At 38.0% G+C, this 26,705-nt stretch overlaps 2 protein-coding genes across 2 annotated transcripts in view; both read left to right on the forward strand.

Moving 5' to 3' along the window:
* Positions 1-1,188: 1,188 nt before the first annotated feature.
* Positions 1,189-6,119, forward strand: LOC108682266 (DNA replication complex GINS protein PSF3). Its single transcript, XM_018171403.2, has 5 exons — positions 1,189-1,492; positions 2,084-2,231; positions 3,588-3,720; positions 4,703-4,822; positions 5,823-6,119. Exons 1-5 carry the CDS (start codon positions 1,384-1,386, stop codon positions 5,934-5,936), a joined length of 624 nt encoding a protein of 207 aa, XP_018026892.1. The 5' UTR covers positions 1,189-1,383; the 3' UTR covers positions 5,937-6,119.
* A 2,459-nt stretch (positions 6,120-8,578) lies between these two features.
* The window catches only part of LOC108682264 (tyrosine-protein phosphatase Lar), a 340,083-nt gene continuing 321,956 nt past the window's right edge, over positions 8,579-26,705 (forward strand). The window contains exon 1 of the mRNA XM_047879960.1: positions 8,579-8,811. The gene's annotated coding sequence lies outside the window, so the exon portion shown is untranslated. The remainder of the gene's footprint in view (positions 8,812-26,705) is intronic.

Below are 26,705 nucleotides of genomic sequence, written 5' to 3' on the forward strand. Positions count from 1 at the left end.
ACAGTAACGGCAATTAGTAAAAACAATATCAGCGTAACTTTGATACAAAATTTTGAAGTTGACAGTAGAGTGGCACAAGTTGCCATTGGGAACAAAATCAAACACGGATAAATACGAAGATAATGCTAAAGAGAGCACTTTCCAATCACAGTTCACTTGCAGCTTATTAGTCAGGCTAATCATAATTTGTGACCGCTAATCGCGCATTGGGCAACAGATTGCGACGTGCCAATGAAGCAATGATGTATGGTAAGGTTTCAGGAGTCACTATGCTAGTAATATTTTCAAAAAATAACCAATGTCCTTCAAACGAATTTACTTAATCGCCAGCATCTCAATTTGTAAACTGTTGAATGAGAGTCATAATGCCGTAGTCCATTCTACCAGGATAACTAAAAAAAATCAGTGAAACTTGATAGAGGGAAATGTGAATTTAACAATTATTTTTTAGCGAAATTCACCATTCTCTTTACAATCTTAACAGTTTCGAATACAAACTTGATGTCAGAAATTTGAGAACAGCTCTTAATTAAAAATTGGTGGTGTTCGGCTGCGGCTGCGCAGTGCGCACCTCTCTAACGGAGGTCCCTCTAGCGCACGGGTGCGCGTCACTTGAACATTAGTCTATTAGCGATGGCGCGGCGGAAAATTCAAAATATTATATGATGTCTAATGTTACCGTGTTACGAGTCACTTGCTTAGGAAAGAATGAAGATATAGGTCAAATGAAAGAAAAAGTGCCTGCTCCGAAAATGTTACTGAGTTTAGGTGTTACAAGTAGCCAATTTGATACAACAATGTGCATTGTGCACTGCATAGGCTACCTATACTGATACAGACATACAATACACTGAATACAGTCAGATTGTCAGTGAAAATGAAACAGAATAACAGATGATTTTGTTTAGGAACAAATTGAGGCTGTTTGAACAAATATATTGATATATCATATGATGTATATATTAGAAGTATTTTAGAAATTTTCATCACAAATTTCCTGTTAAGTGTAAACTGATGATCTCAAGGTAGCCTAGCCTGCTAGGTAGGCTAAAGATAGAATGGAAAATATGGAGGCAATGAGGCATTATTAGAGTTTAGGCTGGTTTAGAGGGTAATGTTTGTTGACATGACATAAGAACTCAAGAAGCTTGTATTGGGTTAAACCTACTGATTTTCTTTGATATTACTTTGCAAAGGCACAGCACAGGGGGCTCTAAAGTCTAAAGTTTAAACATTTTGATTGTTTCATCTACGCGCAGAAGTTGAACTTCTGCATGTGTTCTGCCGCAGAACACAGTCATTAAATGATCAAAATATTGTAAAATTAATTTATCACATCTTCAGACTCCAGTAAAGATCACTTAATTTAGTTTAGACAAAGTCATGGCAAATTTTTATACTAGTTATTATCCAAATTACTTTAGTGTTGAGGACATTTTAGCTTCCCAAGACCGAGTTCCTTGCAAATTTGAAGTCACTGTCAAAGGACTGGGTAAGTACTAAGTAGCATATTATGAGGCATTTTAAAATGATTGAAATAAGTTTAAATTAAAGAATATTTAGATTAGAATTAAATTATAAATTCTGACTTCTGAGAATAACTGAGATTATCTAAAGAATCATAGTTGTGCACAACTCTTGTCATTTGCTCATTAGCTAAGAATTTGAGGCTAATTAACTATTAAGGTATCTGTAAATTTATGAATACTGGTTTAAGGTTAAACTAGTTCACTGAAATTTAAAATATGCAATGTAATTTCCACATTTGATGAGTTACCTGTATGGTCAACCTGTCAGGCAGTCTCTTGACTCTTTGAGTGCATACCAGCATATTGCAACATAAATAAGCTTTTACGTGCATGAATTGTCTTATATTTATTAGATTAGGCATTCAATCTCATGAATCGATCATTTATATTCTCAACACTTCTTCTCTTAAATTTTAATTTTTCGATTGCATTCATGATTAAATAATATTTGATTTCTCTGTGCAGAGGTTTAAATTCTCCCATTTCTATGTATTTAAGTAAAGTTTTAAATTGATAGTTTTTGTTGTATGTTTAATGAAACTTTTGCCTTACAGGTTACCTTGATGCCTCATCTGGGAATGAAGACATCCTGCCAGGATCCAAAATAGAGTTGCCCTGCTGGATGGCCCGCCCATTGTGTTCCTCCAAACGCCTCCCCATTGTGTCTGCTCAGCTGCCTGTCAACTACCGTGAAAGATACAGGTTAGATCATCTAGATGTCTAGGACATTGAGTGACATATATGTGGTGTAATCCATAGATGCCATTCATTGTAGACAAGTTAGAAAACTACTAGGTGCGATACCAGTTAGCTTCTCTAGATGTCTAGGACAATGAGTGACATATAAGTGGTGTCATCCTTAGATGCCATTTCTTGAAGACAACTACTGGGAGAGATACCAGTGTGCTTTTCTAGATGTCTAGGACAATGAGTGACATATCAGTGGTGTCATTCTTAGATGTCATTCCTTGTGGACAACTACTGGGAGACTTACCAGCAAGCTTTTCTAGGTGTCTAGGACAATGAGTGACAAATCAGTAGCATCTTTCTTGGATGCCATTTCTTGTAAACTACTACTGAGAGATGTACAAGTTAACTATTCTGGAAGTCTATGACAATGAGTGACATTGAAGTGGCATCATAATTTGAGGCCATTTCTGGTACACCAATTCATGGTCATATGAGTACATAAGTCAACCTAATCAAACATCTTGTGCATTAGTGTAGTCAGGTAGGAAAAAGGGCTATCTTAACCCTTTCACTGGTAAGTTACCATATATGAACACTTGAAATCGCATCACAAAAAGCCTCACCACGGCTTCTTGTTTGTTTTTGAGGCATCCTTATACTGCCTCAGTCAATCGCAAATTATCTGACCATCGTTCTATCTATAGCATCACCAGCTGCAAAGTCCACAAATTGAAATATGAGCATTTAAATGAAGGTTTTGACTCGGACAATGGAATTGACGCTCTTTCCGCATTTTCTTCAAAATTTGGAAGTATCAATATATATATTTATTTATTTTGGCAACTTGATTAAATTTAATTAAATTAAATTTTTATGTTTCTAATTTTTCATTTGCATAAACTGAATTTTAATTAGAAAGAAAAATTTTGTGTACTGATTGCATTTATTGAATTCTTCAAGTGCAATTTAAACCTTCAATAGGCAAAATTTGCAAAAATTCATATAAATAAATATATTGTATAATACTTCTTACTTTCTTGAAATGGTTTCTGTAATTTTAATTTATGGATATTTTAATGCTTGCCCGCTAAAGGGTTAAGTCTCCTGTGTGCAGTATGAGTGGAATCACTCTATTATTTGTCAAAGAGTATAAATATTTTCACTACAACTGACTGCAAAATTACTGGCTGCCTTTCTACATGAGAAATGGGTTTTTATGGTAGCAGGATGATTTTTAGAAACATTCAGTTTGAGTGCTCATCAAATAATTCAATTGTTAATGTTCCCGAACTGTTTATAATGTTTCCTTGTAGATACCGTAAATTACAAACCAAGCGCAAAATATGCTATGAATATTTTTGTTTACAGAGAAATTCTAAGCGCTGATGCTTGCGTGGTGGACCTGCAGAAGCTGGGCCCTCATTTCTACGAGCTGGGACTGCACTTGCTGCCCATCACATCTGCTCCGGACAGACCTCGTCTTGCTGCCTTGCTAACTCAGGTCTGTATATTCCTGAAGCGGTTTGTGAGTAGTGACTTGTGTGCTTTAGTGAGGTGGTTTGTGAGTATCAACTTGTGTGCATTAGTGAGGGAGTTTGTGAGTATCAACTTGTGTGCATTAGTGAGCTGGTTTATGAGTATTGACTCCTGATCAGTTTTGCAACAATTCATCAACGTTCAAATTTGAAGCCCATCAAAACACTTGATGCTCTATTAGGCTAGATAGTACTATGGTCTGAAATCTGGTAATTCGTTGTCTCATTACAATTATTTGACATAAAATTGAGCACTTACAGTGGGCGCAAAAAGTATCTGACACAAAGGATAAACTTTGTGGAAAGGAAACCTTAAATTTTACAAAATTGCAATTATCTAGTCAACATTTAATGATGCTGTTGTTTTAATATGATATTTGTATTTCCCATGCAATTAAACATTAGAATAGTGTTTGTTTATCTTATTTTGTTGAATAAGCTTTAATAAAGTCCCGCTGATAGGAATAAACATCACATTCGAAAATTCACAGACAGTAGGAAGCATTCACAAAAAATATACAGGAAAGAATTTCAGAAGGAAAATAAATGAAGACTTAAAAAGAGGCCTTGAAGTGGAGGCGCTGCTCAGAGTCAAAACCGAAATTAGGCCTCAGTAGAATGCCAGAAAAAAATGGGCTTTTAATTATATTCATACATTTGATCAAAAGGAGGGAGAACGATGTTTATTCAATGCCTCTCTTAGGCGATTATCTTTGCAGGATAACGTTCTTATAAAATATTCATCCAAAGCTCTTCCAATGCTAGGAACGTAACACAAAAATTACAGAACTTGACCTTGACCTCACGCCTCTATAGGACCCACTGTATACCTTTGTGTTGTGTGTAAAATTCGACTGTTAAACAATGCGCAGGAATTGTATTACCAAAGAATATTTATGAATTTACTGCTGTTATAATGCAGCGGAATAACATGTTGCGATTATGCAGGTTCTGAGGGACAGGCTCAGGCCCATAATGGACGACGCTCAGCACTGCAGCGCTGATGAGACCTCACAGAAAATTGCCAAGCTTGACCGACTCGAGATCAGACTTTTCCGGGGAGGCCAGGTGAGGACACTAGGCCCTTTAGAGGCTATGAAATATTATGTGGTGTGGACATCAGGCTGTAATAAGGCCATGAAATATATGGTGAGAACATCAGGCTCTGTTCCCTAGTCTGGACATCAGGCTCTAGCGAGGCCATGAAATATATACAATGAGGACACTAGGCTCTAGCTAGTCCAAGAAATATCATATGATGAGGACCTCAGGCTCTAGTAAGGCCATTAAATCTTACTATATGGTGTGGACATCAGGCTCTAGTGAGGCCATGAAATATTATATGATGAGGACACTAGGCTCTAGCTAGTCCAAGAAATATCATATGATGAGAACAGCAGGCTCTAGCCAGGTCATTAAATCTTACTATGTGGTGTGGACATCAGGCTCTAATGAGGCCATGAAATATTATATGATGAAGACACTAGGCTCTAGCTAGTCCAAGAAATATCATATGATGAGAACATCAGGCTCTAGTCAGGTCACTAAATGTTATATGATGAGAACATCAGCCTTTAGTCAGGTCATTAAATGTTATATGATGAGAACATCAGGCTCGAGCCAGGCCATTGTATATTCAATGGATGTTGGAACATTTTAGTTCTTCATCCATGAAAGGGCTTTATGTGTGCTCACATGAAAATATTTTACCGTTTTATGTGTCAGAAAATTTGTCTTCGCCATTTTTCAAATCGTTTCATTTCCGCCAGAGTCAAAAATATTTGATTCTTGAAACCATCATTTTGATTCTCCTTACGTGCCTCACGCCTCTTACGTGCCTCACGTCTCTCCTTACGTGCCTCCTAGTCCTATGTTCCTCACTTCTGTCCCTACTTGCCTCAAGTGTCCTACATGCCTGACGTGTCCTACGTGCCTCACGCCTCTCCTTACGTGCCTTACTCCTCTCCCTACGTGCCTCACGTGCATGTGCCTCACGCCTCTCCATACGTGCCTCACGTGTATGTGCCTCACGCCTCTCTCTGTGTCTGACATGTCCTACATACCGCAGGAGAGCGTCAGGGACCGGGAGCGCTGGCTGGACCGCACGGCTCACCTGCTGTCCATGGCGCCGCTGCTCGCTGCCTCCAACGCCAGGCACAAGCGCAAGCGTCAAGACTCATAGCCTCCTGCCTTGATTAATCAATTAATTCTATACTCTTATTTGATATTTCCTGTTTACCTTTTCTCTATTCACATCCATGGTGTGAGAGTATAAATATTATAGCCTCCTGCCTTACTTTATGCTATACTCTTATTTGATATTTCATATTCGATTGTTTATTTTTTCTCTTTTTAGCGTATTTCCTCATTTATGGGAAAAAATGCACTATTGTGCTCGCCATGTCCGTCCGTCTGTCCGCGACCTCAAGTTTTCGTCGACGAGAAAATGCGCTCTCTGTCACTCACTGCAGTGAGTACTGAGTTATATTTTTTTGATATTTCGTGTTTGATTGTTTACTTTTCTCTTTTTTTTGATATTTCGTGTTCGATTGTTTACTTTTTTTCTTATTTGATACTTCTTGGTTACTTTTTCTCGATTCTTATCAACGGTGTGAGACTATAAATATTATAGCCTCCTGCCTTACTTACAAATCTATACTCTTATTTGATATTTCCTCTTTGATTGTTTACTTTTACTCTATTCTTATCCACGGTGTGACACTATTATTATACAAGTATTTTAATTATGTAATATAACAATTCTATAAATATTTTATAATTCTTGGTGCGAGTCATTCTATGCTCTCCTTTTTAATTGTCAACATTTAATAGTTAAGTATAATTTTTCACTGTGTGGGAAAATGCTTATTATATGATTGTCAGTTCGAGAATATATATACTTCTTATCTTCTTCATAGTTGCAAGCCTAGGCCTGATGGTACGTAGTACCTGCTGAAGCTATCATTTTATATGAAGTTAAATAAAATAACACAAACAGGTTTTCTAACAGGTTTTCTTGCTGAATGCAACACCCATTGACACTTGCCACTCCACAACAAATTTCTTATGTCGGGATTGGGACATACATGGCTGAAAATATATGCAAAATATTCATGGAAAAGTCTTTCATTGGGGTATAAATCAGTGCTGAATCAGGAGAATCTCGTAGGTAAGATGATAACAAGGCCTCATCGATTGAGGAATTTATAGTTTTTTATTAATATTCTAATTAATGAATTTGTGTGTATGATAGTAAAATATAATTAGCGTCTAGAAGTATTGTTTTATATTCTCACACGAATCAAGTCTACTAGAAAGTGTTGATTGACTTCTAAGATAAGTTTTACATTAAATTACATATTCAACATGAAACTGATATCCTCGAATTCGTTGAGGCATAAAGTCGATGATGAAGTTTTATTAAACTTGGTTGAATTGATAGGATTTTAAATTGCAATGAAATTCGGCCATTAAATCGAGTAGAAATATTGCGAATAAACTCTGTTTAATGGGACCAATTATACGTGTTTATTTTCGTGGTCCTATTCGTCTTATGCCTCGAGACGTGCATGATGTTAGGATACGTGATACCAGCGGCCAGGATGCGTGATACCAGCGGCCAGGATACGTGATACCAGCGGCCAGGATACGTGATACCAGCGGCCAGGATGCGTGATACAAGCGGCCAGGATACGTGATACCAGCGGTCATGATACGTGATACCAGCGGCCAGGATACGTGATACCAGCGGCCGGGATACGTGATACCAGCGGCCAGGATACGTGATACCAGCGGTCATGATACGTGATACCAGCGGCCAGGATACGGGATACCAGCGGCCAGGATACGAGATACCAGCGGCCAGGATACGTGATACCAGCGGCCATGATACGTGATACCAGCGGCCAGGATACGAGATACCAGCGGCCAGGATACGTGATACCAGCGGCCATGATACGTGATACCAGCGGCCAGGATACGCGATACCAGCGGCCAGGATACGCGATACCAGCGGCCATGATACGTGATACCAGCGGCCATGATACGTGATACCAGCGGCCAGGATACGCGATACCAGCGACCAAAATATGTGATAACAGCGGCCAGGATACGTGATACTAGAGGCCAGGATACTGTAATCCTTAGTTTAAGTTGATCATCTCTAAGTGAACATAGCTTTTCTCATTCTTTCGTATTTTTCTGTGAAATAAGACAGAATTAAAATTTACTACTTCCTATCCCTTTTGGAGAAAAAGTTCAGTCCCGTGTCAGGCAGGGCTCGAATCAAAGCGCTTTTGAGTTGAACGAATCCTGTTTTTGGCGAGTGTCTAGGTATTTGCGCTGTTAAAATATTCGGGCGATCGAGTTCATGTCTTGCCGTCGTATTTCGTTATCGGAATCACCGTGACAATTGAAAAAATGCGAAAAAGTTAAGAAGGATCATTTCAATTCATTGAGAGCATTACATGACACTGTACAGTAACGTAATGTACAGTACCGTAGTTTGTAACTTAATCTGCCGCTACATAGTAATAGTTTTTCCGGAAGGGCATTCGAGTCTAAACATGCATGTATTACTCATTTAGACAATTTCGATAATAATTGTGTGCTCACGAACTCAAGTTTTGCTGTAAATCGAATTCTCACTAAATTTTCGAAGAAAAAAAACGTGCATTCGTCTTCAACACCGACGTCAGAGAGAGCGTGCACCTACGGTATTTTGCTATCGATCATATGGCGAGCACGAGTTCCGTGACCTGTGAACAACAATAATAACAGAGTGGCACTTAACGGCAAAATACTTATGCGCACGAGTCATTTATTGGTATTCTTGTGAAGAATTATAATTTTATGTTAATATATGTTCATACATGATGCAGACAGCGGGTAGAATCATATAGATTATTGCGTTCACTGGCATCACAAGCGACAGTGTCGGTGAAGCAGTGAGAGGGGATGGATGTAACGTGCTGCTGTCACATGATATAAACTAACTCTTGGCGTCTCTGGATTATTCGCTCGCAATCTTGACCACTTGAACGACTGAATCATAAAAGGTATTGATATTTAAATGTAACTGATTTTGCCATAATCTTCTCCAATTAAGAAAAAATTGCTTCCAATTTACAGATTGCTTTTCTGCTCATGTTCTTTGGTTTTTATCAAGAGATGTTTTCTTCAGGTTTTTGATCGGAACAAACTTCGTAGACATAATTCCTTTTTATTCTTATTTAGTCACATAAATACGAGAAAAGTACAAAATTTATTGAAAATATTTTTGTTTGAATGTTGTGTTGCTTCTATAAGACTGTAACCATGTTGATCAGTTGATTTCAGCTACATAGTGCAAGTAGTAGGCTAGTAACTAACTCTATTGTCAAATGTCAATGCCAGTATGCTACATTCAAACATTGCCACTTGTGACTAGGCACTAACCTAGCCAGCTTTGGCAGCAGCACTTAGTTACCAGCGGCCAGCCTGCAATAGAAACAACCTATTTTATGAACAAACCTGAAGCATGCCACACTTGCACATCACATCTTTCTTGCACGATCAAAACAGTTTTGTAGTAATAATGTGGTTATCATGCCCTACAAATTGTAGTTCTGACCTAGTGACCTAAGTATATGATACAGATTTTAGTGAGGATCTTCAGGAGCGTCTAGGTAAGTGCAGATTTAGCAGTGGTGATTTGTTTGGCAGTGATAGTAAATAGTTTATACAAGTAGAATCTGACCAACTGCAATGACACTAAATTTTCCACTCCTGAATTTTGCCTGGTATGCACAATCATTCATCCATAGAAGCAATAGATGCATCGTTGATGATTATTAGGAGCATCATATATTGCGTATGGGTTAGTTCTGTATCATGGTGCCATTTTAAAATCAAGATTGGAATTTTCCTACTTATTACTGAAATTATGCATCTCCAGAGTGAAATATTTTAAAAAATTTTGAATTTAGCAGCCCAATTATATACTTTTACTTTTGTTTACATTGGAAAGTATGTATGGTATTCAAGTCTTTAAATATAAAGGAAGCTTTACTGTCAATGCAGATAACCTTGTCAGCAGCATTAATTTCACCGCCCTCAATACAAGCAATCTATTTTGTAAGCAAAACAAAGTCATATCTTTTCACAAGGAAAAGGAATTTTTAGTTATTATGAGGCAATCAGACCCTAGAAATTGTACTTCTGACCAGTATTTTCAGTTTTTAGTGTCAAGCGGCAACTGGCAAGGTACATATGTGCAGTTTTTGCTGAGTGGCAACTTATGTGGTATTGATCCTTTGATACTAGTAGTTGTAGCTTGGAAGTTCAATGCTGGTTAGCAAATATATGTATATAGATGTAGAAGAACCTGAACCTGGGGTTTTGAGATATTGGAACTATAAGCTAGACTTAGCTATTAGCTAGTAGTAAGTAGAACAGCACTAGCCTAAAATTACAATCAGAATTTTTTAAACTTATTACTGAAACCTTCTGGCTCCAAAGTGAGTGTTTTCATAAAATTTAACCACGTGGCTTGTTCATGCACTTGGTTAACAATTATATAAGAAGTAATTCAACTAGCTGGAATCTTGGACTCCAATAATAGGGGATAAGCTCTGGTGGCGTCTTGAAAGGTACCGTAAAATGGGGTAACTTAGACCACTTTTTTTTCTATAAATGATGCCATTTTTTTACTAGCTAAATTAAACTTGAATTGAAACGTGCAAAATACAGGTCTATACTCTAGCTTCACTCACCATAAATTGCTGGCTCCTGCCTCTCAGAGTCTTTATGTAATTTCAAAAAAAGTGGTGGTCTTTGTTACCCCAGCTCTTGGGGTAACTTAGACCGGGTGGTTAAATCAATTATATTTTTTGGTAAAATAGCTCCAAATAACTCCAGGTTTTGGTGCATTGTAGTAGAACTCTTCTAGTTACATATGCAAATGACAAACTTGAGGAAAGTGTCATAGTTTGCAAATGGGGGGTGCCGCCCCATAATGAGGGAAATGTGACTACCTAATGGCAGCCCTGATAGGGTAATATTGACTGGCTTGGAAATTAAGTTAAAATTACCATATATAAGACTCTGTAGAGTCTGAAACATAAATAAAAAACATAAATAGGCTGTCAAACATAAAATATGTTATATATGGTCATTTTTTATTAACTTCCAAGCCGGTCTATGTTACCCCGTCAGGGCTGACATTAGGTGGTCTAAGTTACCCCATTTGGGGGCAGCGCCCCCCATTTGCAAACTATGACACTTTCCTAAAATTTGTCAGTTGCATACATAACTAGAAGAATTCTACTACAATGCATCAAAACCTGGAGTTATTTAACTAAAAAATAAAAAAATTGAAGGGGGTACTCTGACAGGCTTTAAATAATAGCTTTTTTTCATGGGTCACATTTTTAATTTTTTAACCTATTAGATATGCAAACTTTTCAAATCTTTCTATTGTGTTATGTAGCCTCAGTATTAGGCCTTTAATGCCCATTGACAAAATTTTTCTATGTCAAATAGTTTCCGAGTTGTGGGGGTTTTTGTTAAAAAAACGAAAAGTGGTCTAAGTTACCCCGCCGGTCTAAGTTACCCCATTTTACGTATATTCCATGCCTGCCCAACTTCATGCTTGGAATTTATGTATACTTACTTTCTGACCCTTGAATAGAGCTTTTCTACTGAACAATATTAGTAAACCAAGAACTATGATGCTACCATGATAAATGATAGTTCATTTTGAAAGCATGAATTTCCAAGTAATTTCCAAGCCAAAATCTTATCTGTCTAAGTCTTGGACATTGCATAAAAACTTTTAGATTTGCCCTAATAAGGCATATTTACAACTATTTTACTTTAATGTATGCCTAATTTATTATTTATCAATAAATACATTTTGATTTCTGTAGAGTAGAATTCTAGAGGTGATTATGTGAACTGGCACTCTTCACTTATTTGAATGAAACGTTTATTTGTACGTGTTGTGTCCATTCTAGTTTACTTTAGAAATAATGAATTTAATGAAACTCAGAGTATGTATAGGTACATTGTAAGCCTTTCAACTTTTGGCTTAGGTAGACTTTATGGACCCTCATTTCAGAGGGGATAATAGTCATTGTAAATTTATTATAGATGGTTGTTTGGAGGTTAATAAATAAAGCTTTGGATGCCAAGTTTGAGTATGTATAGGTTTTGAAGTTGGAAGTAGCTGCCTCATTTAAAGACAATTTAATCACTGAAGATGCATGGAGAAACTGACGTTTGATTTGGCTTTAAGATTTCCTATAGTTTTTGAAAAAAATTTGTTATCCTTCCATGAATGATCATACATTGAACCAAAATGTGGCAAATCAATGTTATATTTTATGTTGCTTTTTCCCATTTGCAGCTCAAAAAACTTGAGTGGTATGGACAAAATGATGCTACTGGGCTAGTCATGTGGTAGACACAATCCTTTCAGTATGTATTGAGGATTATAAGCATCCAATATATGAATTATATTGGATACTTGAAAATTACTTATATATAAATTATATTGACTATAATAATATGAATTATATTATTATACTAGTCAGATGATTAGTGATGGGCAGAGGCATGAAGAACATTTCCTCTAGAACAAAGCAAATTGCAGTGATGAGGCTGTTGTGGTCATGAATTTAATTTTTAATGTATGGAAATTTCCCTAGAAGGTTAAGTTGGAACCTAGGAATCAAAATTTTTGAGAGGAAATTTTTGAAGTGAGCCTAGCATAACGTGCTGCTCCAACTTATCACATTATAATGCATTGGCTTATTTTATATCATTTGTTAGATGAAAGTTCTGCAATAATCCACTTTTAGAAAAGTAACAAACTAAAATTTACTCGCAAATTTGATCCTTTGGAGGTAAGAGATTTACCACCTTCCTTGTTCATGTGCATTTCAGGACATATGTCAATAAATGAATTGTTATACCTGAGATTTGATATCCCATTCCTCCAAACCTGAATTACTAACTCTTTGCTTCAGTAACAGAGATTGACTAACCAACCAAACTTTTTATGATCATTACCGTTAATTTACGACTAACATACAGTCACGTGCGACCTCTTTGTTGCTATTCCTCCGTGGGTCTCCTATCTGAAATGAATTAGAGATCCCATCACTCAGAGCCTTGCATTCTATCCCCAGTTTTATTCAGAATTTGGAGTTTTGTGTCTACCAGAATTTGAACTTGAAATGAATATGTAATGAAGAGCCTTGGAGATTCTGGCTAAGGAGCCCCTGTCTCACTTAACGCTTTTCCTTACATTTGGACTCAACAGCTGGATATCCTGAGCTAGGCAAAATGCTGGGGCGTTCACTAATTCTTGTTTCACAATTTCAAAACCTTGAAAATGTGTGAAAACAATTTCTGTTACGGATGAATTAAAAATGTCAAGAACATTTAACAAGGTAGTTAGCTATAGTTGTTTCTTCTCTACCTCCTTGCTACTTCACTTCTAATTCATTGCTACTTCTCTCCTACTTGTTACTTCTCAGCTAATTGTTACTTCTCTCCTACTTCCTTGCTACTTCTCTCCTACTTCCTTGCTACTTCTCATCTACTTCCTTGCTACTTAAATCATACTTCCTTCCTACTTCCTTGCTAGTTCACTCCTACATCTTTGCTACTTCACTGCTTCTTAGCTACTTCACTCCTACTTTGCTACTTCCTTCCTATTTCACTCCTGATACTCCCTTCCTACTTCACTCCTGATATTTCCTTCCTACTTCACTCCTGATACTTCCTTGCTACTTCACTCCTGATACTTCCTTGCTACTTCACTTTTATTTATTTCCTACTTTACTCCTACTTCCTTGCTACTTCACTAAGTTCACTCTACTGCTACAACATTACAGTTACAGTCCTCGTAATCTGAGCGTCTGTCGCAATTGGCGCCCTGCACTGTCAGGTAGCAGCAGCTCTGGCAGTGATTGGTCCTGCTCACAATTAAAGTTTTCTAGCCTCTTGTTATTTGTTAGATTAATTATTTGTTAGCTGATTATAATGCCAACTAATTGGTCATCACTACTCCATTTATTGTATAAGCGATCAATGAAAAATTGCGCTGAAGACGTTCTTATTATACTTGCTGATTATCGTGGAATTTTCTAATTGTTATTATTATGAGATTTTTGTGCTCCCAATCATCCATAATTTAGACATACATTTGCACACGTGTATTAATGAGAGAATGCACATTTGCTCTCGTGTACTGTAGGAAATATATATTGACGTTTTATCCACCCACAAGAAATTTCGGCATTGTTCTATTGCTGATGAGTTTGTGAAAATGTCCCTGGAAATTTACTCAATAAATCTGGAATCTTCGATCGCTTGTCTCTAACTTTTGCGAAGTATTTCAATCGACTTCATGAGCTGCTCTCGTGCTCGACTGTGCCTGTGCATTTTATTGCCGCTCAAGTTTTTTTATAATAAGATTATACGTTTTCGTGAACACTCAAAAATTTCAAGAATGGTCAATGCAATTATATATATGGAGCCTCGTGTTATACCATTTTCGTTACTAAAACTCACAGGGTATGGGAGTCTGGTGCGCGGTAACGGTTCAGGTTTCGTATTTTGTTTTAGAAATTTTCAATATTATATTGATATCATCAATCAATATCAATAACTTTCAGAGCTTAGGGTAGAATTTTAAGGTCACGATTCGGCGATTCGGACTCGAGGCTGCCATTTATGACGATACTGAAGATTTTTTCATTTGTTTATAAATGGACAATTGATATAAAATCATTGAATGAAATATGTGCGTTTGGTGTATTACAGCTTTGATTAAGATCCAATATAAAGTGTACGTTAATGCGTCTATGATGAAGCGAAAACTGAATATGCATGACCCGAACAGCTAAGCGCATCGAAGGCAAGCCCTGCCTTTCTGAACGCATTTACAACGGACATCTGACGTTGAAACGTTCAATTAAACGTTGTTTAGTTACGTTGCAACGTTGCAACGTTAAATAAACGTTGTTTCAATGTCATTTGCTTGGTGGAATTTCTTTGATTGCTGGTACTTGCTGCATCTCAGACGCTTGATCGACGGTATTAACGTACCTACGGTTAATTTTCCAATTTGAGTGTTTTACTAAAGTGTGGCGGCAAGGTATGCTTCATTATCGTTCTTTGAGTCCACACGGTGATCGAGTCCCTAGACCTCAATTTGGGTATTTTTCTCTAGAAATCATTGTTCGACTGCTGGCAATTTTGTAGGCTGTAGACGGGCTTAATAACGGAGAATGACGCTTCGATGATTAACGGATATTGAAGACATTAGTCTTGGACTTGCAGTGGTAAAATTATTCGTTGTTTGTTTCGGCGCTAGTGTGATTGCACACGTTTTTTTGCTCTCGCATTTGGTCGCCATGCTAGTGAGTTTGATTAGCCTCAATTATTCGTTGTTTGTTTCGGCGCCAGTGTGATTGCACACATTATTTTTTTTGCTCTCGCATTTGGTCGCCATGCTAGTGAGTTTGATTAGCCTCAATTATTCGTTGTTTGTTTCGGCGCCACAGTGATTGCACAAGTTTTCTTGCTCTCGCATTTGGTCGCCATGCTAGTGAGTTTGATTAGCCTCAAGCTTGTGGAATGCCGCACTAACAATTTTACGATGGAGGCTCCTGAGGATAATATCCCTCACGCACACCAGATATTCTTAGGGACTGGAATTAGTGTAACGTGCGCTCACATGAAAAACGGACAGAAATTTAACTGTTTAATTTAAAACATAGGAGTCATTCACCAAGCTTTCTGGCAGTGTTCATTGTAAACGAAATGCGAACACAAAATTTTATTTCGACAATCATTATAGTTGGAACGATTCATGTACATCGTGGTTTCCAACTATAATGATTGATTGATGTACATCCTAATAATGATGTACATCGTTTTCATGTACATCGTGGTTTAAAGTATAAATGATGAACTTAGGATTGTATTGTTTGAATGGCATGCATTAGTGACCGTTTTGCAACCATCGAAAGTCGCGCACTTCTATACGAGTTATGCAGTTCTTGTGCGCGATTGTTCTGTTGTGTTGCGTGTCTGGGAGTATCAGCCTACGGAATGTCCATTAAACCATGCATACTGTCTCAGCGGAATGGTCTAAGTTCTCAGAAGCCATTGATTTTCAGCTTATGATCGTAGCATAGTTACATCATGCAGTTACTGTGTCGTGATGATGCGATGCAAATGTAGTGAGCGTCTGTGCGATATAGGTACTTCTATTTATTTTCCATGTTGTCAGCATTGAAGGTTACTAGCTAATTAAGTTTCAGTATTCGAATCCATACAATGCCTAATTTCTTGAGCTCAGGGCCACGCATTGTTTTAATGCTTGTTGAAGAATATATATTGAATGTAATTCAACATATAATTAAATACCTATATGTAAATGCGATTAAGCATTAATTCGAAATTTTAGTGTTGATGTTAAAATAAAAAAAGCTCTCTAAATAATGCGCAACGCTCGGGTAGTATAAATGAATGCCATTTTAAGAAGATGAATGAGTTATTAAGTTTCAGCTCTAGAAATTTGTTAATTTGATGAACTATCAATGACGAATTTCTCGTACTTTGAGCTGTTGAGGTAATGTCTTGCTCTGCATCTAAATGCAGCCGAGTTCTCCAATGAGCTACGCCTTGGATTGACAAAAATTATTGAATGCTCGCACGGCATCTATTCTATTGAGTGCAACGTCGCTTTTTATTCCGTACTACGGCATGGAGTATGGCTGCCAGGCCAGGTTAATGTGGTGGCCTCGTGCGTGCTGCCGCCTCTTGAATTAGCAGCACTTGAGCCTGTCATTTGCGCTTCTTTCCGTGAATATTCGTTGCTGGTGGCTGTACAGACATGCCGGGCACACGAACCTTTAGCCCTGCACGTTGCTGGTGGCTGTACAGACATGCCCGGCACACGAACCTTTAGCCCTGCACGTTGCTGGTGGCTGTACAGACATGCCGGGCAGTGCGTCACACGAACCTTTAGCCCCGCACGTTGCTGGTGGCTGTACAGACATGCCGGGCAGTGCGTCACTCGAACCTTTAGCCCCGCACGTTGCTGGTGGCTGTACAGACATGCCCGGCAGTGCGTCACACGAACCTTTAGCCCTGCACGTTGGTGGTGGCTGTACAGACATGCCGGGCAGTTAATGACAATATAAAATTGTAAATCATTATAAAACTGGATTGTATTTTATTGAAGAGAGGTCCATTTATTTCCACTATTAGCGTTCACTTCAATTTACTTTCCGTTCTGATGGAAATACATTTGAATATGAAATTTCGAAAAATTCATATAAAATACCGTAACTCTTGAAAGTGCAGTAATGGTTATGGCAAGCATGTCCATCCCACTCCCCTAACTCCCATTCGACTACCGTTTTAAATAACTAAAAAGCATTTTTCTTTGTATGAATTAAATTTACATTGACATGTTTAAATTTAAATTTTTGACTCTCCTCTCCTTTCCTAATTTGGAAAAAAATTTTTTTTTACCTAATTTATAAATATAATTTCAGGTCCACGTAGTGTCTCGAAAAGTTATGCCCCTGTGTGGCTAAAATATATACAGTGGGGGGAAATAAATATTCGTACACTTGAAAAATCGTATTTTAATGTATGTAAGTACACAAACTGAACAGGAGAAGTGATTTATATTATGTATAGAGGCGCATTGTATTCAAAAATAGCATCAATAGAAATTAAATCTCAATGCAACAAAAATTAATGCAACATGTTAACTTCTTCGGGTCAAAAAAGTATTCGTACAAAACAACTTTTGACTAATATTTCACACCAGAACATTCCAGAATGTACTAGAAACATGTAGCACGTTCCANCCCGAAAAGTGAACATGTTGCATTGTTTTTTGTTGCATTGAGATTTAATTTCTTTTGATAGTAATTTTGAATACTATGCGTCTCTATACATAATTTAAATCACTTTTCCTGTTAAGTTTGTGTACTTACATTCATTAAAATACGATTTTTCAAGTGTACGAATATTTATTTCCCCCCACTGTATTTTAGGTGCCAGACTCCAAACAATCACTGACTTTCACAAGTTCCAAATAGATTTATTTATTGACCATTACGGTATTTCAATGACGGGTGAGTTTCGTATAGTCGTATCCTAATAGACGTGCAATGCATATGCTATCTATCAATTGCTACAGTTTAAACCACGCGATAAAACTGAAATTTTGCAGTGATTTCAGTTTGTCTCAAAATGGAATGATGCTGCTGGATTGTTCACAGATATGAGATCTCTAGTGATAGCTCCCCAGTTGACTTTAAGCTCGGCTATATACTGAACATTATGATAACAACAACTAACACATTATGTCGACATATTATGCGAGTTACGATGAAATTGTGGAAGTAAAGTATAAGTACAGTATAAGTACTCAGGTTATGTCACTAAACTGTGAAAGTTTTGATCACGGCAATATACTGAATATTATTATAACAACAACGTACACGTATGTCGACATATTGTGCGAGTTATGATGAAACTGTGAAAGTAAAGTATAAGAATACATGCTATGTCACTGAACTGTGAAAGTAAAGTATAAGAATTAATACAGGCTATGTCACTGGAACCTGGATACAGCCATGATGGTGCTGCAGGCAACACGGCCTCATTTAGAATATATTGCCTCAATTTTTCGAGCTTGAGACTTCTCTGTCATCTTAATGAAGCATCGTGCTATAAATTCAAGGTCCCTGCTAGCTACTAAGCGCTTGTTTTTAGCTGCTCAACCTGGCCTTCTGTGCCTGCGCTACGCTGGCATATGACGCTGCTTTTGCCCCAAACAACTAATTAACCTCTTATGTATTATGTTGATCTTGAGAGCTGTAGAGTAATGAACTAATTATAGTCAATGAGCTTCATGGCTTGATTGAATCCCATCACTCATAATGTTATTGAATGTATTATGTTCCATATTTATTGAATAAATAAATGACGATAGAAATTATAGAGAAAATGATCAACTATTGCAGTATTTCTTCCCGTATGATTCATGGTCGAGAACGTTTTTAATCAAAATTCGTAATCCTATTTCTCTCTATTCACCGTGTGCAAATTATCCTTTAGTTTACCCTCTAAGGATGCAGTAATCGCGTTCACTGCAATCCGTATCTAAATGGCTCAGTAACCAGTGTTACCGTCAGTAGACGAACAGTTAAATTATTTACCGTCATTGTTATATAGTGGATATTAAAAACATTTTAAAACGTTGTCTTATAATACCAAGCTGTCAAATACGTTTGTTTTCTGTTAGAGCAGACTCTTTTAAAAGCAATATTTAATGCAGTTGTTTAATATTGCTCATAGTTCTACACATTTCTATAAGAACGAACGTCATGTGGAATTAGTTGCGTACCACTGATCCTATACATCAATTTACGAAGCGTGGTGAACTGGTCTCTAATAAATGATTTCCTGTACTCTGTTTTCCCATGACTGCAGTAATTATCCACTTAAAAAATGTATGTAAAATTTAACTGAAGATTTTAGTTTGTGGAGATTTTATTTTATTTTTTCAATAATTCGTTTGTGTTCGTGAAATTAGTTTGGATCTGTGTCGTGAATTGAAATTGCATGATAACCGGGAAACCGTGGATTTTAAAGTATAAAATAATATTTAATTTAATAATTTTTAAATAATGAAACTATAATTTTATTATTTCAAAGATATTAATATCTTTGAATATTAATATCTCACAGTGTTGCTAGGAAACGTATGTAAAAGGTCGGGAATCGTAGAAAATTTTTGAACAACGCATCTGGCTTACTTTATCCTTCAGGAAATATTTGGTTCAGATCTTCAATAAATTAATTTCTGTGCTCTTGAACTCCAGAGAAACCAGCATGTCTGCGTCGGCAAGTGGAGGAAATTTTTTGAAACTTTAAAATAAAATTCTGCTTGAATGATTCTGATGCAAGACAGCTGTCTGTTCCAAACCCAGGACTTTAGTTTAATGAAATGAACGTTTCCTTGCGTATATCTGGTTGCCAAGGCAATGCTCGAGACAAAAGTTCACATTTTCCTAAATATTTTACAGCCAGGACTGAGAAGTTATTATATTTAACGATCATAATGTTTCTAATAGTCACAGGTAGTTATTGTTATATATTATGGTTTGGTGGGTATTAGGGACTACGTAGATACTGCGATTTACTATAACTTGGTAATTGTATTAAATGAAACCCGGCCCTAATTTCACGGTACAGTCCGGCGGTACAGTTCATGCCGTCCCTCACGTCACGGTACAGTCGGGTGGTACAGTGCATGCTGGCCCCTCACGTCACGGTACAGTCGGGCGGTACAGTGCATGCCGTCCCCTCACGTCACGGTACAGTCGGGCGGTACAGTGCATGCCTGCCCTCACTCCACTGTACATTCTGGCGGTACAGTGCTAGGAGGTTGCCCTCTGCTCCGCACTAATATCTGTACTTCAAGGCAGTTCTACCGTGGGTTCATGCAAGGTTTTTTAAGCAATTACGCTCGGCTATCAGGTTTTTTAATTCCAACGGCCTGCCGCGCTCGCCGTCACGATGTGCTCATCATTTCGTTGTTGTAGTAGCACGTGCAGCTGCTCATAGCGTTCAGGAGACGAGTATTTTCCTTTACTTGAGAAAACTATCGTGAAGCGTGAGCCAAGAGTTTGAGAAAAATTTCTCTCAAATAACTTACTAATTTGTATTTCATATAATTCATCTTATTTTTCTCATATCATATATTACTTTAGCATTGCATGGATCGTAGCCTATTGGCCTTTACCGAGCTCCGGGGTCTCACGAAAATCTCAATTTGTGCTCACGAACTTTTAACACTCCATTTGCTGCGTTTATTGATGCGTTATTGGGGAAAAATGTTTCTAATTTTCGTCTTGGAAGACAATGCATCCTGGAAGAAGCAATCATGACCTGTTTTGCAAGTGACTGGAAACAGTTGTTCCACTGCAGAGGCAGTGGACAAGTTTTGTTTTTGGACGAGGCTAAGTGAACATAACTCAGTCTTTTAACGGCATCGCGAAGTGATTTTGCGGCACCGTAATTCTTCAAGATTGCGTTAACAAATGCCAAGATATTTTGTTTGGCCAGTGTTTGCTTGTAACGGATCATAAATAACACGTTGAAGGCTGCAATGTCCTTATGTAATAAGGCCCGCCAACTGTGCTCCTAAATTATGCACTCTTTCTGCCGGGATGACCGGCACTAAATCTTGCGTGGCCGCATGATTTAGTCGGCCAGCTGTCGCACGTATAGCCTGGTCACAGCGGCACTAGCTTAGCCGCAGACTTCCAGTCGTCGGTCCCAGATAACTGACTTGGCCGGTCTAGCGACGGTATCGTTAGCGATGATGGACATTTATAAGGCTATCTCAGAACTGGAGATCCTCCTGGATCTATGCTTACTTCCGCGACCTCTTCTGTCTCTGCAATTATTTTGGCTCGTTGGTTATTGCCCCCAGTGTCGGCGCATATCTGGACCAACACTGGAGAAATGTATCGTAATGATAGTACTTATCGTCGGACTTGTGACGTGACCATAAGTTGAGTTTGTATTAGCTTTCGTCTCAGTTGATTTTAGTTTAAATTACCACAAAAAAAAAGAAAATACCACAAAAATTCACAATGTCTTTATAAGAGAAAACGTTTCGGAGTCCAGCTCCATCGTCAGTTCAAAACACAAAATTCTGTTCAGAAAAAGTTCAGTCCTAGAAACACAAATAAATCAATTAGTAAAGTAAAATGCACTAAAAATAAATAGATAAGACATGAAAATAATGCTATGATTGTTGGTGCAACGCGCCATAATTGTCATTCTTCTGACATGATTGTTGGTGCAACGCGTCATAATTGCCATTCCTCTGACATGATTGTTGGTGCAACGCGCCATAATTGCCATTTCTCTGCTATAATTGTTGGTGCAAAGCTTCCTAATCATGTCGTTCCAATGACAATGGTATTTGCAGTGCTCTATAATTATCATTCCTCTGACATGATTGTTGGTGCGAAGATTCATAATTGGGACATTCGTTTGATATGATTTTCGGTGCAGAGGTTCATGATTGCTTTATTCGCTTGCTATGATTGGTTCATTAGGATGCGATGGTTCCGTACTGCGCATATTGCTCCCGCGCTGCCGGGAGGTGAGAGGATATTAGCTACGCGCGCCTTCTAAGCTACGCGCGCCTTCTAAGCTATGCTCCTAAAAAGGCAGGTTATTTGAGACTTTTAAAGGAGTGAGACTTTGTCCAAATATCGATGCACTTTCTGCCTTTGTGTGGGTCACACTGACCCTGTTTGACCCGACACAAGAGAGTAGGTATCAGTGCTACGTATGCTCTCTGCTCGCGAGGTTGCTATATGAGAAAGTGTGTCAACATTTGGACATTGGGACACATTATTTTTATTTATCCCACAATCCCGTCCTGTGTTGGACAATTTATCACACTCAAAAAAACGACCGAGTCACATTGTCCAAATAATGACACACTTCCTTACATACAGCACGGGCAGTATGCGGACGTAGCATTGATACGCCCTTTTTCCAGGCCGAACAGGGTCAGAATGGCTAACTTAAGTGAATAAACAGAGGTCGTCTTTCGGACAAACTCCCATATTTCTCTGAGTATACATAGGTGACTTCCATAATGCAGAGGACCAAGAGCTGTTCCCATGAACATTTGCTGGTTCTTAAGATGGTATTAACGTTCTTTTCCGGTTTGTGCATGGTTTGAATTCTTCGCAGATGTGTACGTAGATTAAAGTCGGTGTAACAATGGCAGTAAATCGCTGGGCTGCGTGTCTGTCACGAAGCTCCCTAACATGGCGCTTTACGAGCCCGCATCGTTGCGCAATAACAAAATTTAGAGTCGCCCCAGCTTCTGGTAATCCAAATCAGAAGCTGCCGCGTCTGTAAATTTTCAATGGGTAATATAATTTAGAGTTGCCCCAGCTTCTGGTAATCCAAATCAGAAGCTGCCGCGTCTATAAATTTTCACTGGGTATATGGGCCCGTAGGTGCGAGCGTGCGCGCCGGCCACTCTGACTCCTGATTGCGGCTATCAGACCTGCACGCGAGCTTTTAATACGACCCGCAACCCTGTGCTTATTTCTGCTGCCTGGCCATCTTCTCAACTTGGAGCTCAAACTACCCACACGCCGCTCCTGTGTGTCTATGATACTATTGAACCTCGAGACTTATTATTGTTTGATGATTCTGACTACTGGAACTTGAAAGTTTAGCATTCCATGGTGATATTGACTATTGAAACTTGAAGGAATTTGCTATTACATGGTGATATTGACTACTGAAAGTTGAAAAATTTTTTATTGCTTGATGAAACTGACTACTGAAACTTGAAAGATTTAGGATTGCATGGTGATATTGACTATTGAAATTCAAGACTTGTTTTCACATGATGATCCTGACCACTAAAAGTAGAAAGACTTATTATTACATTATGAGCCTGACTATTTAAATTTAAGACTTATTACTGCATGCTTTCCTACACGTCTTCCCTGCTCCTGTATCTATGTTGCTGCTATTGAAACTTGGAAGACTCGTAGTATATTATTGCATGCTTTTTATATGGGACCTGATAACGATGGAAAACAGAAACTATTGCAATTGTGTGCCTCGTCTAGATTGTGTCCGGGCTTCATACTTAGAGGTTTCATCATCACAGTTTTATGTCAATGGCTTTGATATATATTATATAGCCCATTTACGTAATTTTTCATTCCTCTGGTATGATTGTTGGCGTAAAGCGTTATAATTTTGTCATTCCTATGACAATTGTTGGTTCAAAACTTTCGACTTCTTTCATTGATTTTACGTTATTGTTGGTGCAAAGCGTTCGAATTCTTTCATTTCTTTGACATGATTGTTGATGGAAAGCGTTATTTTATTACATATAATATCCTCCGAAGTCATTATTTGAACAATATCACTGCAATTTTCCTGAGTGCGTGTAGGGACCCCACGATGAGTCGAGGCCTGGGCCCTGCGTTATTTATCGGCCTCATCGTGGATTTTTTGGCGCTCGAGTTTCTTCATTGATCGGCAGCAGACGCGGCTTTATTGGCTGGTCAAGAGTCGTGTGGGGCTCGTGCATGGATAGAGCCTCGTCCTAGTGTTCTTCACTGGCATTATACTTATTTTACTAGGTACCGTACTTATTATTTATTATTATTAATCTATTGGCTGGTCAAGAGTCGTGTGGGGATCGTGCATGGCTAGAGCCTCGTCCTGCAGTGTTCTTCACTGGCATTATACTTATTTTTACTTTTTATTATAAATTTTTTAGATTTCAGATTTTATTTTTTTTAGATTTTAGATTTTATTTTAAGGAGATTTTTATTTATTATTATTAGTTTATTGGCTGGGTAAATGTCGTGTGGGGATCGTGCATGGCTAGAGCCTCGTCCTGCAGTGTTCTTCACTGGCATTATACTTATTTTTACTTTTTATTATAAATTTTTTAGATTTCAGATTTTATTTTTTTTAGATTTTAGATTTTATTTTAAGGAGATTTTTATTTATTATTATTAGTTTATTGGCTGGGTAAATGTCGTGTGGGGATCGTGCATGGCTAGAGCTTCGTCCTGCAGTGTTCTTCACTGGCATGTAGGGTGCAATTCAGGATGGGTTATATATGATCAAATGCACTCGTCTCATTGAACTTAAAAATCAGAGACCTGATTTTCATTCTATATTTAACTCACATTTTGGATCAGATCAAGTTAACAGGCTGGATCGATCTTGGATTTATGAACCACAATTCCTGGAATTCCACTCTGCTGGCATGTATTACTTACTTCCTGACCTTTCACTGCAGACGTTGATATAACAACGTTTAAGTGACGTTATTTCAGCGTTAGATGACTTGCCGTGGGTTGCTTCTGCTCACTGGCTTGTGTTACTATTTCATTACTTAATTTGTCTTCCTAGCAAATAACGTCGAAACAACGTTAAATCAACGTTATAACTACGTCAGGTGCCTGATGGGTTTCATCTGCTCACTGGCATGTGCTACTTTTTCATTAACTTTTCATTACCTAGCATATAACGTCGATAAAAACATTAAATCGACGTTATTTGTACGTCAGGTGCCTGGTGGTTGCTTCTGCTGGCTGGCCTTTGCTTCTACTAGTATTTATTGGATAAGTACAAAATTATTACCATTAGTAAAATCGTTTAAATAATAGCTCCCTAAATTTATCCAGTGTGTGATGCACCTAGCGTGCCGTGTGCTGTTCCCTGGTATGCCACAGAGAATAAATTACATTTACATTGAGCTAGGATTTTTAAAATTGGATAGAATCCGTGATTGTCGTTGTACTAATCCAAATGTATAACATATTATTCGCAATGATGTTTGGCTGTTTAGGGAAATTTTGGAGATGTATTTTTTGTATCGAAAAACTCTACGTTTATGGAATTGATGCTGTGTTATTATTCTGAGTATGATGTGTAGTGGCCTTTTTTTTCTAGGTGCGACGCTCTATATATACTACGTACGAAAAACTACACGTTTTTTGGAATTGATGCTGTTATTATTGTAAGTGTGATTTGTAGTGGCCTGTTTCTTTCTAGGTGTGACGCTCTATATATACTACCTCAAATTTATAATGTGTATTATTACTGATTTTCCAATGATTTTCGGCTGTTCTGGGGAAATTTTTGAGATGCCTTTTTTCTAGGGAAAAACTCCACGTTGTTGGAATTGATGTTGTTTTATTATTCTGGGCGTGATGTGTAGTGGGCCAGTGGCCTCTTTCTTTCCAGGTGCGACGCTCAACTACCCCAAATTTTGTATGTATATTATTCGTAATAATCTTCGGCTGTTCTGGAAAATTTTTGAGATGCATTTTGTAGCGAAAAACTGTACGTTTTTGGAATTGAGGTTGTGTTATTATTCTGGGTGTAATGTGTAGTGGCCTGATTCTTTCTAGGTGCGATGCTCTATATATACCTACTACCCCAAATTTATAATGTATATTATTCGCAGTGACTTTCGGCTGTTCTGGGAAATTTTGGAGATGCCTTTTTTGTAGCGAAAACTCTACGTTTTTTGGAATTGATGCTGTGTTATTATTATGGGTGTGATGTGTAGTGGCCTAATTCTTTCTTGGTGCGACGCTCTATATATACTACCAAAAGTTATAATGTATGTTATTCGCAATAATTTTCGGATGTTCTGGAAAATTTTAGAAAGGCATTTTTGTAGCGAAAAACTCTACGTTGTTGGAATTGATGCTGTGTTATTATTCTTGGTGTGATGTATAGTGGGCCAGTGGCCTCTTTCTTTCTAGGTGCGACGATCAACTACACCAAATTTTGTATGTATATTATTCGTAATAATTTTCGGGTGTTCTGATAAATTTTGGAGGCACATTTTTGTAGTGAAAAACTCCACGTTGTTGGAATTGATGCTGTGTTATTTTACTGGCTGTGCTGTGTAGTGGCCTGTTTCTTTCTAGGTGTGACGCTCTATATATACTACCCCAAATTTATAATGTATATTATTCGCAATAATTTTCGGATGTTCTGGAAAATTTTAGAAAGGCATTTTTCTAGGGAAAAACTCTACGTTTTTTTTGGAATTGATGCTCTGTTATTATTATGGGTGTGATGTGTAGTGGCCTGTTTCTTTCTAGAGGCGAGGGTAGAGTCGCTGAAATGAGGGACGAGGGCATCACTATTGTGAAGGCGCGATGCGGGTGTCTTATCTGTGCTCGTTTGGGCGAGTGATGCCATGCACTTATCATGGCAAACACCTTCTATACTTCTGCGCTGCCTGCCTGGCTGGTGTGTGGGGTAGTGGCTGCTACAGTGGCTGGCAGTTGCGGGGTAGTGGCTGCCACAGTGGCTGGCAGTTTGTGGGGTAATG

The sequence above is a fragment of the Hyalella azteca genome, unplaced genomic scaffold, assembly GCF_000764305.2.
Source record: "Hyalella azteca isolate HAZT.00-mixed unplaced genomic scaffold, Hazt_2.0.2 contig4316, whole genome shotgun sequence".
In the NCBI taxonomy this organism is placed as follows: Eukaryota; Metazoa; Arthropoda; class Malacostraca; order Amphipoda; family Hyalellidae; genus Hyalella; species Hyalella azteca.

What these genes read in the sequence shown, in the direction of transcription:
- LOC108682266 (XM_018171403.2), top strand. Translation starts at nt 1,384, where the DNA reads ATGGCAAATTTTTATACTAGTTATTATCCAAATTACTTTAGTGTTGAG. An exon ending in TTGCTGCCTTGCTAACTCAG is followed by an intron (nt 3,721 to 4,702) that starts GTCTGTATATTC and finishes GCGATTATGCAG; the next exon opens with GTTCTGAGGGACAGGCTCAG. An exon ending in GACTTTTCCGGGGAGGCCAG is followed by an intron (nt 4,823 to 5,822) that starts GTGAGGACACTA and finishes TACATACCGCAG; the next exon opens with GAGAGCGTCAGGGACCGGGA.